This window comes from Phyllostomus hastatus, unplaced genomic scaffold, assembly GCF_019186645.2.
Source record: "Phyllostomus hastatus isolate PE091 unplaced genomic scaffold, TTU_PhHast_1.1 phas_contig_1, whole genome shotgun sequence".
Taxonomy (NCBI): domain Eukaryota; kingdom Metazoa; phylum Chordata; class Mammalia; order Chiroptera; family Phyllostomidae; genus Phyllostomus; species Phyllostomus hastatus.
The window spans coordinates 30,535,129-30,551,235 of record NW_025333498.1 but is presented as its reverse complement, the minus strand read 5'-3'; the positions used below and the strand labels follow the sequence as shown (position 1 = coordinate 30,551,235).

General features: G+C 36.8%; 1 protein-coding gene and 1 pseudogene across 14 annotated transcripts in view; one reads left to right on the top strand and one right to left on the bottom strand.

The window, feature by feature from the left end:
* Positions 1–16,107, top strand: part of PKP4 (plakophilin 4) — a 254,638-nt gene that overhangs the window by 139,669 nt on the left and 98,862 nt on the right. For 13 of the 14 annotated variants that reach the window (XM_045840318.1, XM_045840234.1, XM_045839468.1 and 10 more), the window contains exon 3: positions 2,733–2,845. The exons of the other annotated variant lie outside the window; for it this stretch is intronic. In XM_045840318.1, coding sequence (XP_045696274.1) covers positions 2,733–2,845 — 113 coding nt within the window. The remainder of the gene's footprint in view (positions 1–2,732; positions 2,846–16,107) is intronic. 14 annotated transcript variants of the gene reach the window in all.
* On the bottom strand, positions 14,659–15,266 carry LOC123813421 (annotated as a pseudogene).

Here is a 16,107-nt window from a genome sequence, read left to right as displayed (position 1 = left end):
AGGACTTATGGCAAAATGATGGCTGGAGGCAGCAGCTGGTGGACCAAGTGGTCCCACATTTGTGTGCAGCTAAACCAGGAGGAACAACTGGGGAGCGAGAGAGATGGAGCAACCCAGGGTTCCAGCGTGGGGAAATAAAACCCAAAACATCTTACTGAAAAATCCTGTGGGTGTTGAGCCTGCTAGAGAAACTCCCAGCCTCACAGGAGAGTTCGTTGGAGAGACCCAAAGGGTCCTAGAATGTACACAAACCTACCCACATGGGATCAGCACCAGAAGGGCCCAATTTGCTTGTGGGTAACAGGAGAAGTGAGTGAAAACAAGCAGAGCTGAGCAGGCAGCATTGTTCTCTCTCAGACCCCTCCCCCACATACAGTGCCACAACGCAGCAATGTGGGTTGCTGTGCCCTATCAAACACCTAAGGCTCAGCCCCTTACTTATGTAACAGGTGTGCCAAGACAAAAAGATGGCCCAAATGAAAAAAGCTCCAGAAAAAATACAACTAAGTGATGAAGAGATAGGCAGCCTGTCAGATGCACAGTTCAAAACACTGGTAATCAGGATGCTCACACAACTGGTTGGGTATGGTCGCAAAGTAGAGGAAAGAGTGAAAGCTATGAAAAGTGAAATAAAGGAAAATGTACAGGGAATCAGCAGTGACAGGAAGGAAGAATTCAAACATTCAATTCAACAATTTGGAACAGAAGGAAGAAATGAACTTTCAACCAGGAAAGAATGAAGAAACAAGAATTCAAAAAAAAAAAAAGTCAGGAGACGCTTGGGAACCTTCAGGACAACTTTAAACAGTCCAACATCTGAATCCTAGGAGTGCCAGAAGGAAAGGAAGATGAGCAAGAAATTGACAACTTATTTGAAAACATAATGAAGGAGAACTTCCCTAATCTGGCAAAGGAAATACATTTCCAGGAAGTCCAGGGATCCCAGAGAGTCCCAAAGAAGTTGGGCCCCAAGAAGCACACACCAAAGCACATCATAATTACATTACCCAAGATTAAAGATAAGGAGAGAATCTTAAAGGCAACAAAAGAAAAGGAAACCGTTATCCACAAAGGAGTTCCCATAAGACTGTCCACTGATTTCTCAAAAGAAACCTTACAGGCAAGAAGAAAGCTGGAAAGAAGTATGTGAAGTCATGAAAGGCAAGGAAGTACATCCAAGATTGCTCTATCCAGCAAAGCTGTCATTTAGAATGGAAGAGCAGATAAAGTGCTTCCCAGATAAGGTCCAGTGTAAGGAGTTCATCATCATCAAGCCCTTATTATATGAAATGTTAAAGGGACTTATCTAAGAAAAAGAAGATCAAAATATGAACAGTAAAATGACAATAAACTCACAAGTATCAACAACCAAGCAAACAACTAGAACAAGAACAGAATCATAGAAATGGAGATCACATGGGGGGTTTTGAGTGAGGAAGGGGGAAAGTGGAGGAAAAGGTACAGGGAAAAAGAAGCATAAACGTTAGGTACAAAATAGACAGGGGGAGGTTAAGAATAATATAGGAAATGTAGAAGCTAAAGAACGACTCATAAATACGAACTAAGAGCATGGAATGTGGGTGCGATGGGGTGCAGGGTGGAGGGGAATAAAGGAGGGTGGGAATGGGACAATTGTAATAGCATAATCAATAAAATGTATTTTAAAAATAGAAAAAATTGTAAAAGGGAAATATTTCAGGTAATTTTATTTCTGATTAGTTTCTAGGCTTATGCTTCGTGTGCCTGGTATTTTGAGCTTGAAGTCATTGTCCGATTAAACACCTTGTAAATTCAGCATTTGCTTTGAGTAGAGTAGTTGTAAGGAAATAATGTGGCACAGAGGAGCTTGAGTTGTTACTGGAGATGTTGTTTGTGGCTTTAAAGCCTTTGCTGTATACTTGATTTGATCTGTATATGTTTTAGGGCATGGCATACTTTCTATTGATTAAAATACTGTCAAGGTAACAGTGAGATAAATACCAAAGAAAGTTATAATATTTTCTTCTATAATAGAACTTTCCTTGCCCTCATGATACAGCATAGAACGAAGAATATAACTTCCTTGAACAATGTTTTCAGCTTTTGAATACAATTTTAAATTTGCTCCTGTTGCTCAGACCTTTTTTTCCTCCCCTTCATACAGTGACACATGAATATATTTGTGGCAATAGAAAAAGTTTGTTGCTTATATTGCAAGATTTTTTCTGTGGGACTGGAGTGATTTTTTCCCCTTAGCAATTAAAAAGGCCTTTATCAAACATGCTAAAGTGATTCTCATTATGGAAAATTATGTTTTTTAATTCTTTGCTAACATATACAGTATGAGGAACATAAAAATTAGCTATTGAGTATGAATAGCTTGTACTGGTTGCTGTGCCTCTACTGTAGACATATAAGTAATGACTGCAACCCCAGGGTGTCATGCAGCACTGTAGCAGAAGTTCTGTTGGAAAACCTCAGTTAGCACCAAAAAAAAAGGAAAAGAAAGACAGGTATCTACTTGTTTTCAGTTCCAAACAAAGGCTTATGTTCTAGTGCCTTTACATTTGAAAAACCTACAAATCAGTAGGTTATTAGGCTCATGATTCCATTAAAAACGCTAATTTTGTGAAGCCATACTATGGTGTTGTTATGGTATGTTCCTACATTTCCTGTGACATACTTTAATTCATATGTCTGCCTGAGCAGCACAACTTGACACCTTATATGCCTTTTATTTCCTTGAATCACAGGAGCTTCAGTTTCAACGACTCACCCGAGAACTGGAAGTGGAAAGGCAGATTGTTGCCAGTCAGCTAGAAAGATGTAGGCTTGGAGCAGAATCACCAAGCATCGCCAGCACCAGGTACAAGGCCAATGGCTCTTGCTTTTTACACACCTTCAAGATGCATGCCTTATTAAGTTGTTCTGGATGCAACAAATGATTCTGTTAGTGTTGTCACTATTAACTTGCCTTCCTGAATTTGACACCAAAAATGTCAATTTATTCTCATTTTGAGAAGCCTCTTACGGTATTGATTATACTTCAGCCCTGTGCTTGATAGGCTTTATATGGCATTAGTAAGCTTCTATAGCAGAAGCTAGTATGCTACATTTAGAAATTTGTTTTCTCATGTATAAATACAATTAATGGATGTTTTCCACAATTTCTAATTATTTGGTAAATCTAACTAGCTTGAAAACCTGGTATTGATTTTTTTAAACTAGGAAATATTTGTAAATGATAACATTTAGTTAGCTTTTGAAAATGCCTTCAATTTACCTTTAATTTTTTAAAAACTACCCTAGGAAATAATTACTGTATGAAATAATTTATTATATTTAAAGATAGTAAATTTAAAACCAGTATATTAATGGAATAGAAAACCCACATTTAATCATATTTAAATAGACTTTTATACCATTTTAAAACATCATTGCTATAAAAATTACTGCCACAAGCTCCAAATGGTGATATCCCGGCTTATCCTATCTTTGGATTTCTTTCGTAGTAATTATATATTCCAGTAAAGCCTACCATAAAACACTCCTGTCACTTGCATTTTAAAGCTTGGTTTGTTTACTCCAAAGTAGGCGTGTCCCCACAGTAACTTGCCTCTCAGTTATTTCTAACAGTGTAATTACTCTGCTTCTCAGTGTCTTCTGTTACCCATGGCCAGAACAATTCTCAGTGGAGAGAATGCTGTCTGTAGTTTATCTTTTCTACCTAATTATTGCTATGAATTTAAAAATAATAGGCTTATAAGTTGTGTTCTCATGAAATTTTCTATCTCTGAACCTCCAATTCTGCATTGGTTAGTCTTAGTAAGTCTTAAAGTATACAAATAAGATCAATTAAACTTTAAGAATACAAATTTCAAATTATGTGATTATTTTTAAATATACAACCAGTTGTTTACAGGAAGAAAAGTTATAAGACAATTGTAAAATTGTAAATAAAAAATTTCTAATTCTCTAATAGTGAAATAATTTGACAAAGAGGTTACAAATTATCAGAAATTAATTTTAATTATATTCAGTATTTTTGAAAGCTGTATGTGTAGCATCAAAAAGAGCAATTCATAAGTTCAATAATACTGTGTTAAATATTTCTAAAAAGTGTGGATCAACATTGTAAAAATATATAATTTTACACTAATAGAAGAATTAGTTGAACATTTACAAAATTCGGTTAGGACTTTTATTCTGTCAATTTAGCTAACTAAACTAATGTAGAAATTCTACTGATAAAGTCCTAGGAATACAAGTCATTACCTAGAAATGGCAAAAGAGAAAGGAAGGTCGCCAGGCATAAGAACTAAGAAAGGAACTTAAGAGCCAGAGCCAGAACCAGAAACATTTTAAGCTATCTCTGCAGGAGGCCTGGGACCGTCAGAGCCCCAAAACTTTAGGGTCTTGGGCAGGGGACCAAGAATGAGGCTTTGTGTGTTTTCCAGGTGACACGTTTGAACGTGTCACCTGGAAGATTGCTGCATGCCACTCAAAGGGTGGTTCCCCGCAAACCCCAGGCTTTGCACCAAATGTGAGTGTGGAACCTAAATGTGACTCCACATTATTCAGGAATACCCAGATGAGAAACCAACATCACTAAAAATGAGTTCACAATCAGATGTTATAAAACTCAAGCTAAAAAAATCTCGACAGTTGAGTGAGAATCAGACAAAAGAGTAAGATTTAAAACTTAAAGAATTTGGTATTACTAGAAAAGTCTTACAGTTGTGCACAAGTGGGGTCAGAGGGCCACTGGCCAGGAGGAATGTGTATTATTTTGGGAATGGATTGTTAACTCTCCCTCCTTATCTCCTTTTGGGAGCAGCTTTGTGTCCTGTGACTGCTTCTTATTGCACATACACACTGAGGTAATGTAGCTCCGGGCCACACATATAGGTTTGTGCAACCTACACCCATGCTACCTTTGTCTGGGACCCCTTATAACAAGCCTCAGACTGGAGGAGGTGCGATCTCTCTCATACAGACCCATCACCATTGATGCTCTCCCCTGTAGTGTGTATAATAAAAAACGTGTCCACATTAGCCAATCCACTGAGTGGTTTTTTTGGAATATCATGAACACTTAAGCAGCTTCCCGTTTTGGGTTTGGAGCTCTTGTGCTACACACAGGAAGACATATATGAGAATGCTCATTATAGCATTATTTGCAAAGGTAAAATCTTAGGACATAATTGTCCATCAGAATGGAAATGGTAAATAAATTGGAAAAGTCAGCTCTAGAGCAGTTAAAATGAGATAACTAGGTCTACATGTATCAATATGGGCATCTTGCAAAACAGACTTCTGGGTGAAAACCACGAGTTGCAAAATAGGAATAGGAGGTTATCATTATAAACATTCTTTAAATACATATAACAATACTGTGTAATATTTAAACAATGTTTGCTATTGTTTGTGAATGTATGCAATTTTAGTAAAAGAAAAATTGTTTTGGAATGACACCATTTTCAGATAGTGGTATTTCTAGGGAGTAAGGGAAGGGGAAGCTATCAGGAATTAGGATTTATTAAAATTGCCATTTAGCCCTGGCTGGCGTAGCTCAGTGGATTGAGCGCGGGCTTCGAACCAAAGCATTGCAGGTTTGATTCCCAGTCAGGGCACATGCCTGGGTTGCAGGCCATGGCCCCCAGCAACCGCACATTGATGTTTCTCTCTCTCTCTCTCTCTCTCTCTCTCTCTCTCTCTCTCTCTCTCTCTCTCTCTCTCTCTCATCCCCCCCTTCCCTCTCTAAAAATAAATAAATAAAATCTTTTTTAAAAAATTGCCATTTGGAGATGACAAAGTAGTAACATCTGTTAAGTGAGGGGGTGATTGATATGTGCATGGTTATTAGATTATTTACTGTACTTTCCTTTAAGTTTTAAAACATTAAGTAATTTTAAGGTTACGTAGTTGAATTACTAAATCCATAGGTTTGCTAGAATGTTGTCAGTAACATGGGTAATACTTAACTCTAAGTGAGTTTGGTGCTTTGTGTCTGAATGGTGCCTGGCATGTCACTGGGGCTCAGTCAGTGAATGTTGGCTGAGTGAATGGGTCCTCCAGAAATGAGAGCTGAGCTGACCAGAGAAACACAAAAAGCATGTATAATGATGTATATGATCTCATGTTATTATCGTATTAAAGTGTGAAGTAGCTCAGTAGTGTCTAGGATGTGTGTCCTTAAAGGACCTAGTGATTTGCGAAGTTGGAAAGGTAAAGCTGGCATTTGGTTGTGGGGAACTGGGAACCAACAATGGTAAGCTTCACCTTACTTAAGTTTACAAAGGAGACTTATCGGAAGTTGCTGTTGCTGTTGTGGTCATAGTTGGTGGCATTCACCCCGAGGTGTAGTGCGTGAATAGGTCAGAATGAAGAGAGGCCAAGCAACAAGAGGGGAACCTGTTATGGAATCTTAAGGGTTATGAATAAGGTGGATTTCTTCTTTCAATGAATGATAATTGATCTACTTTGATTGCCCTCCTCCCATTACAGGTGGATTTCTGTATATTCTCAGTGCTCCCAATTAAGTGTTAAACCTTTCTTACAGCCTTTCCCAAGTTTCTTCAAGAAAGTCATCTGTCGTCATCTAAACTCTTTAACTATTCCTCTGTGTCTATATTAGCTCTCCTATGAGGTGATAAGGCCCACCCCACAGCTCTGGCACAGTACATGGTGCTCAACAGGCAGCCACCCTGCCAAACGTTCATTGACTGGACAGTGACCCTTAATGAAGCCCAGGGTGTTCTGAGTTCAAATAAGGGTGCTTTACCATTTTTGGTAGGGTAATCTACCTGGCATCTTTGGGTTTCTGTCTACTCATTCTTACCTCTGCCTTCTTCATACCTATCTGTGTGCTTTTCAGTGGACCTCAGGGTGACCATTGACATTACTCTATGTGAACAACAGGTTTCACACTGGCAAGGAACCCATTAGAAAGCAGTGTTAGTGAAAGGAGTACAGGTTGTTATTATGACTTGAGAGATCTCCCTTGTGTCTTACAGTTCTCACCAATTTTCATTTTCAGAATCAGAATCCAAAGATACAGAAAAGCAGAAATTAGCTCTTAGTTTGAAGCCCCCCTTGCCTGTTAGCCATTTCTGATTTATTCAAAGGAAATTCAGAGTGGGCTTGTTGCTTATGGTCATGTAGCTTCCTAGTTCATTCTTACATGAAGTGAGTTTAATTAGCAAAATGGGACATTTGAAATTTCATCTTGTTTGATTTAGATCCTGTGTCAGAGTTTGTAAGATGATCAGTAAGACTTCCTTACTTTTTCTAAATCAAAGATGGCATTAATAACTCAAAGGGAAATGAAATTATATTATCATTTACTTTTATAGTTATCTAGAGTTGTCCAGAGCTTGCCATGATTGGCTTCACCCTGTGAATAAGGGGGCAGTGGCATGAAGTCCCATTAACAAATGCCTCTTATGTTGTGCTAAATAATACACTGTGGAGCCCTCTGCCACATGAGTAGCTCCAGAACTGAGCAATCCTGTTTTCACATTTGCACTACCAAAGATGAATTTTTAACCCAAACCATAAGATATTCCCATTTTCTACGTAGAGAAACTGGGCCTCTGCATGTTATTATTTAGGAAATGTCCTAAAAAATGAACTGCACAATTATCATTTGCAGTTCACTTGCAACGTGCCTTGTTGAGAACTTGAAAAAATCTTAATTAAAATGATAGCTTGGTTTTCTATTAATGACTCTGTGGAAGTACTGATTTCTAAATAAGGTAATAAAAACTCCATTTCTGATAAGATTTTGCATTTGTTTTATTTCCTGCAAAACATTAATACCACAAACAATATCAATATGTAATGATCCCTAATCTGGTATTGATTGAGCCTGTATCCAAAGATGATATATCAGACCAAAAATTATCACTGCAACTGTGAAAACCCCTGAGGGTGAGCTGTGGGACTAGTTAATAGACTTTCTGCTATTATACCAGGTACACTATAGTTACCTTTGCATTTAATAATTTCCTATGTATTTAATATTTCACCTCATTGAAGGTAGGCTATGAAAACAGTTAATAAAGAAGTTATAGCTTTCTGCATTTATACTGAGTTCAGTATAGATATTTATGTATTTAATATTTTACCTCATTTAAAGTTGGCTGTTGGATCAATTAATAGAGAAGATATTAATCTGTATTTATTTTGAGTATACTATAGTTATGTATTTGATATTTCACTTCATTGAAAGTAGGCTATAGAATCAGTTCATTGAAAGGTTACAAACTTTCTAGATTTTTACTGAGTATATATTATAGTTATTTACATATTTAACATTTTATCTCATTCCAAAAGTATTTGAAACATCTTTTAAAAACAAGAAAATTGAAAATGGAGTGAGAAAATTTAAAGAGAAGATGCAGATTATAAAAATAAGGTGAAGCCAAGGTTAAAATTGTATACAAAATGTACCATATGTTGTTAACACTCCATAAACGTAAATACAAAGGGAGCCAACCACTCTGGTTCTAAGTGTCCTAGTAGCCATGCTAAAGAGAGAAACACTAATGAATTACATGATTCAGAGTGTCTAGAGGATAAAAACCAGGCTGCTCAGGAGAATCTGCTGTTTCTTGGTCTGAGACTGGAGTGTTTTCTCCTGTGAGTCACCTTTGAGAGACCCCACTGTATGATGAAGCAAACAGCATCCCTAGCAGTTTGTCTGTTACAAAATCAGGCTCATCTGGCTTTTTCTTCTATTACTAAATAGAATGTAAATGGCTAGAATAGCACCTTAGCTGAAAGTAGTTCTCCAGGGAGCTATTTCTGACACTCCAGTTTGGCTCAAGGATGATATTTAGTGTATATAGATGGATGACTCAACTTCAGATCCTCCAAGCCTTCCGAGCCTTTTAGAGTCCTGCGTGGCAATGGGTACCAAGATGTGAGATATCCTGTGTTGCAGTTCACTGTGCAGGTGCACAGGGTGCATGCCTTAGGAAGAGAAATGACCTTCAGGGTATATAAACCTAATCTCAGGAGAATCTAATAGCCCAGGTACCTTGGAAGGAAATATACCCTTTAAACCTCTTGCCTCCCACAGGCTAAGCACCAACATTCATGTCTAAATTTTGATGAAAATGGGCTTTATTCTTTTTCTTCTTATATTATTTTCACACTAGTTTAGATTTCATGGGATGAGGTGGCAATAAATGAACCCAATAACCCACAGTGAGGAGCCCACCTCCTTACTCTGGGCCTTCCTCTGCCCGCCTACACTCCCCAAGGGCATGGAAGCGGGGCACAGGATGGCCACAGCAGGAATCTTATCCTGTTTTTTTCTTTCCTTTCCTGACTACAGTTACATTATGTTCACTTTAGACTATTTGTTAAGTTCAAGAAAGTGTAGAGGAAAATCTCTAATTCTGTCATTCAGAGATAATTGCTTTATTATTAAGTCAGGTTTATTAAGAGTGAGTTATAGCAAAATTCACTCTTTGTGGCATACAGTTTTATGGTTTTTTTGACATGAGTTGTGGCATGAAGTTGTATAACTACAATCAACATACAAAATATTTCCATTAACTCTCCAAAACAAGGCAACCCACTTATAAGTGGTTTAAAATAAAAGTGGTTATAATAAAAGTTGAATACACATTATTCTCTTCATTTTAAAAAAATACAGGTTAGAGGTAATTACTCTGGTGAACATTTTTATCTTGTTTTTTAAAGTCCTTTGATACCAGGCCTAAATTTTAGTGGCTCCCATTTGCCTGAGGGATTCCCAAGGGGGCAGATACTTAAGGCCAGACCTGCAGCCTAGGGATGCTAATTTAGCAGTAGTTAGAGATCTCTACAGCCTTACACTGACAAGCTGCACCCTGTGAGTGGAAGCTCGGACAGGGGAAATACGGCAAGGTGAATTTAGCCTTCAAATGTGCACGGTATGGCCAGTGCTGCATGTTTCATGCAAGCAGAGAAACTGTATTAATAGTTCAGCTTTTTGTGTACCAACACTGTAGAAAGAGAATATAGTTTGAGTTGCAGAGTCTGTAAATGAAAATATGATCATCTTAGAATTCAAGAAACTATTTCTGAAATTTTATTGTACCGAATTTCCAAGCTATTCATGATTGTAGACTTGAAATCTTACTGTTACCCAGAAACTGAGAAACTTTGTCAGTTACTTCTGGATAAGTTGTAGATGCATAAAGAAAAAAGTTTATTTGTTTGGGCTACATAAATTAGTCCTGTATATTTTATCTTGTAAATCATAGCTTGTCCTTTCGTTAAGATGGAGCATTAACTTTTTATTTATACTGAAACCAAAAAGAGAAAATTAGACCTTTTAATAATTATAGAAATCATTAGATGTTAATGGTAACTCATAATATTAAAGCACAGTTTTAGGTTTTTGTGTTGAATTTTGTACATTAGAATTGATTACCTCATTTGGAAGCAGATAGTCCCTTTACATTGTCCATGCTTTAACTGGCTTCTGCTGGTATTACTAAGTTACTCTAGACCCTGAGAAAAATGTTTTGCAATGTTGAACTCAAGTAACTTCACAGTCTCACTAAGATTATCTCTACCTTTTCAGTTAGTTTAAAGCCCTGCTAAAATAGAATTCTTGATGGTTTCAAGAAGGTCATGCAATCTTGACAAATAGTCTTATTATTGCCCCTTAAGGAAAGAACTGTGCTATTTTTGTTAATAAAAAGATCTGATTTCCCACTGCCATTCAGATATTTTTATACTTTATAGGGTCCCCTTCTGGTGTCCATCAGGCTTCTGTTGATACTAATAAAAATTCTAAAAATGATTAATTTAAGCGCTGATAGTAGTAGAAAAGGCTTTTTCATGGTTCAAGTCTTTTCTTCAGCAATTATTTTTAAGTCATTATGAAATAAACCTTCTTAATGATACGTTCTTTAAAAATGAAGACTCCTGCAAAAGATTGTTTGTGCCTTGACAGTTTATTCCTTATGTAATGTACCACTTGAGGAAGATGCTTGATAAAGTTCTGTCCCTTTGACCAGCTGGTACTCTCACCAGCCAAAACCTGAGTTCTTTAAATAGCAGTTTTATTGAGATATGTCACCATAATTTTAAAGTATACAATTCAGTATTTAGTATTTTCACAGAGTTGTACATCCAACACCATTGTTTAATTTTAGAATATTTCCATCACCCCAAAAAGAAACTCTCTGCCCATTAGCACTCCTTCCCCATTCGTCCCTCCCCACAGCCCCTGGGAACCACTATTCCACTTTCTGTCTATGGATTTACCTATTCTGAGCATTTCCTATATGATATAATGCAATATATGGTCTTCAGTGACTGACTTCTTATATTTAGCATACATGATGTTTTCAAGACTTACCCATATTTAGCATGTATCAATACTTCATCCATTTTTAATTTTTAAATAATATTCCACGTATGAATATATACCACATTTTATATATTCTTCATCATCTAATAAGCATTTGGTTTATTTCCACTTCTGACTATTGTGAATAATGCTACTATCTTTCAGGTTTTAAGAGGGGAAAATCCCAAGGGTTTTGCTCTGTGCATTGAGAGAGACACAGAAATGACATAGAGATTTCCCTTTAGCCTCTGTACCCACCTTCCCATGCCCTCACAAGGACTTGTCTTCTTTCCTTTCTCCTTTTCTTTGTTACAGAAAGTTCTTGTAGATTTCGGAGCTAGTTGTCCCAGTTGAGTTACTTGTTAAGTTCATAGTAGATGCACCTATTTGGGAGTCCCATGGTAGTCATCAGAATGTACAATAGTTCCCCCAACTTTCTTTCTTAGTGTTGTAGTTGGTCACTAGTAACTCTTAATGGTCAAACTAATAAAACTCTCTGGTTTCATTTCTAATTCAGACTAAATGAAGAATAAAGTATTTGGTATTTGAATGTGATTATGAGAAACCCTCTTGGGGATCTCTGCAGTGAATATTTATTAAGTGGATGCTCTTATCAGGAAATTCAGTAACACTCAATTTTTACAATGCAACTCCTGCTGTAAACAGTAAAGAGTACTATATCTCAAAGATACGGATGGGTCTGTGGCTGACCTGCAGCTCTGCAGAAGTCATTTATCTGGAGCAGTTTGCTCAAGCACAGTTCTTGCAGAAGGCATTTTAATGATTACTTCTTGACATTCCTGTCACAAGCCAGTTTCGTCTGGGATATACAAATCCAAGTAACAACTATCCCTACACATTTGAATTAAACATATAACTAAGTCTTCTGTAGAGCAAGTGAGCCCAAGGTAACTGAACTAGTATTCCATTAGGCTAACCTATTTTAACCTAAGAATGTTACTGTGTAGAATTTGAATTTTAAGCACCAAGTAGTTTTCATAAGTAATAAAATCTTTTCTGGACCTAGAACATTATACAACAAAATGTTTTAACCATAGTGAACAAATATTTCAAAATGAATTGGCTGTTTCTTTTTTTTTTTAACTTAGGTCCTTTTATAGGCCTCTTTTTTTTTTAAGATTTTATTTATTTATTTTTAGAGGGGGAAGGGAGGGAGGGGGGAGAGACAGACAGACAGACAGACAGACAGACAGACATATCAATGTGCGGTTGCTGGGGGCCGTTGCCTGCAACCCAGGCATGTGCCCTGACTGGGAATTGAATCTGCGACACTTCGGTTCGCAGCCCACACTCAATCCACTGAGCTACGCCAGCCAGGGCTAGGCTGTTTCTTATACTGAGCATTTCATTATGTTAAGTGAGTGATTTGGTTAGAAAGAACCACAAGAAGAAATCAAGTTTATATAGTTAGCATCAAAGTTTCACATTGTTTTAACATTTTCTAATACATTTGCTTACATATGGAGGCAGCCCAGCTGTATTAATTTTCCTAATTAGTGAAGAGGAAAATACTTGTTAAAATTTAGAGGCCCATGCATCTAAAATATGTGCCATGCCATAATTTAATTATTCTATTAAAAAGCTATTTTAACTAAAATAACATTGTTTAATTGTATAATTTTTCATAGGTCACATTCAATAATTACTATTCTTAAAATTAGTAACAGTGATGAGTTATGGAATCAATACAAGAATAACCCTACCTTTACGCATTAGTTTTTTTAAATCACTGATAATATATTGATAAATTATAATTTAAATAAGTTGTATAGTGTATTTCAAGTTGCTTCCTGAAAAAGTTTACCTTTACTCATTTATAGGGATTAATAATTACTTTAATCATATGTTTTGTTATTACTATCCTTTTGGGGTTTATCTGTATTTTTTCATGTGTATCTAAAGAAATGTTAAAAAGTAGTAAGTACAGAGAATAACAAAAATTTAAGTGCCTGACAAAATTGAAAATTATGATAATTCCTCATTGACATTTTTATTTAAAAAATATATATGTATTAAACATAAAATTTGAGCACCCTCTTCCCCATGGTTTCTTCCCAATAGTTAACCACTGTTGTCTTCAGGTTTATTTTGTGTTCTTTCATATCATGTATATCCTTGGCCAATATTTTTTGTTGCTTTTTTAACCTACACAGATGTTACAGTCTATGTGTCATTGTGTATCTTGATTTTTCTACAAAGTATTGGAGATCTCTCCATGTTGATATGTGTAGATCTAGGTTATGTGTGTGCATGTGTGTGCATGTGATAGTAAGTGAATATTTATTTATTAACCCTTTCCAACTTCTCAACCTTGATGGTATACCAGGATTTTTCAATAACTCAATAATCAGTTTTTACTAGGGACATGCAAATACTTTCCACCACTGAAACAACTACTAGATCGTGTTTATATTTTCTTTTCTGTATGTTTTGGGGCAGGGGGTAAATTTTTTGAATTGAATTTATAATGGTAACATTGGTTAATAAAACCATACAGGTTTCAAGTGTACAGCTCTATAACATATCATCTGCATACTACATTGTGCACTCATCACCCAAAGTCATATCTCTTTCTGCCACAATTTACTCACCCTTTGCCTTTTTTCATCTCCCCCTGCCACCACTCTTTTGCCTCTGGCAATAACCATGCTGTTGTCTATGTTTATAAGATTGTTGTTTTTTTACTTAATTCTTTCACCTTTTACACTTAGCCCTCCAACACCCCTATTCTGAAAGCTATCAATCTGTGTCTGTTTATATTTTGCTTCTTAGTTTATTTTGTTCATTAGATTCTACATACATGTGAAATCATATGGTACTTGTCTTTCTCTGACTGGCTTATTGCACTTAAACATAATACTCTCCGGGCCTATCTATGTTGTCTCAAAAGGTTAGATTTTCTTCTTTTTTATAGCCAAGTAGTGTTTCATTGTGTAAATGTACCTGCTTTTTTATCCAGTCATCTACCGATGGACACTTGGGCTGCTTCCAAAACATGGCTATTATAAACAACACTGCAATGAACATAGGGTCGTTTTGGTGTTTGTTTGTTTGTTTGTTTGTTTTTTGGATTACTGTTCTGAGTTTAACTTTTTGAGGAGACTCTATAGCAATTTGCATTCCCACCAATAGTGCACAAGAGTTCCCTTTTCTCCACATTCTTGCCAACACCTGTTTGTTGATTTATTGATTATAGCCATTCTTTTTTTGGACAATTGTTTAGTTTTTGTTTTATAATCATAAACTTAACTCTGCAATCCATCTCGACTTGGAAGGGTAAGGAAAATATGGAATCCAATGAACTACAGTGGGAGCATGAAGATTATAGAACATTCCAAGCACATGGGGGTGAGGGGTGCACTCCTGAATGATCTGGTGGTCAAGATAAAAGACAGGTCACATATTTTAGTGTTGTCCATGGTCAGTACGTACACATGGTGATGTTTTTTGCTGGTCCTGCCATTCCTGGACCCATAGCGCTCCATGGCCTTCACAACATCCATGCCATCTTTCACCTAGCTGAAGACCACATGCTTGCCACCCAGCCACTCGGTGTTGGCAGTATAGATGAAAAACTAGGAACGGAACTGTTTGTGCTGGGTCCAGCATTTGCCATAGACAAGATGCCAGGCTCTGTGTGCTACAGGATGAAATGCTCATCTACAAATTTCTCCCGTAGATGGACTTGCCACCTGTGTCACTATGGTGTGTGAAGTCCCCACCCCAGCACATAAGTCCTGGGATACTTCTGTGAAAGAGGGAACCTTTATAATCAAAACCTTTCTCCCCAGTGCTCAGAGCACAAAAGTTCTGCTGTCTTTGGAACTTTGTCTGCAAACAGCTTGAAGGAGAAGTGGCCCAAGGGCTTGCCATTGGCAGCGATGTCAAAGAACATGGTGGGGTTCACCATGGCTGGGTGCGGGAAGCATCAGGGAAGTAGTGGCAGTGTCTGCAAGGCTATTGATGATACCCATTCTGACAGGTTTGCAGTGACACCTCATGGTGGTTTTAATTTGCATTTCTCTACTGATTAGTGACATTAAGCTTATTTTCTTATGTCTGTTGGCCATCTCTATGTCCTCTTTGGAGAAGTGTGTGTTCAGGTCCCTTTTTTGCCCTGTTTTTAATTGGATTGCTTGTTTGTTTAGTGATGAGTTTTATAAGTTCCTTATAAATTTGGGAAATAAATCCCTTCGCAGATGTATGATTGGCAAATATGGTCTCCCATTCAGTGGATTTTCTTTTCATTTTGCTGATGGTTTCCTTTGTTATGCAAAAGGTTCTTTTATTTATGATGTAGTCCCATTTGTTTTGTTTTGTTTTGTTTTCATTTCCCTTTCCTGAGATGTATCACAAAAAATACTGTTATAAAAATGTCTGAGATTTTGCTGCCTTTTTTCTTCTAGGATTTTTATGGTTTTGAGTAACATTTAAGTCTTTAATCCATTTTGAATTTATTCTTGTGTGTGGTGTAAGGAGGTGGTCTGGTTTCACTTTTTTGCATGTAGCTGTCCAAATTTCCCAGTACCATTTATTGAATAGAATTTTACCCCATTGTATGTTCTTGTTTCCTTTGTCAAATATTAATTGATCATAAAGGTGTGGGTTTATTCCTGGGCTCTTTATTCTGTTTCATTGATCTGTATGCCTGTGTTTATGCCATACCATGCTGTTTTAATTACTATGGCTTTGTAGTATTGTTTGATGCCACTTAGTGTGATACCTCCAACGTTGTTCTTTCTCAAGATTGC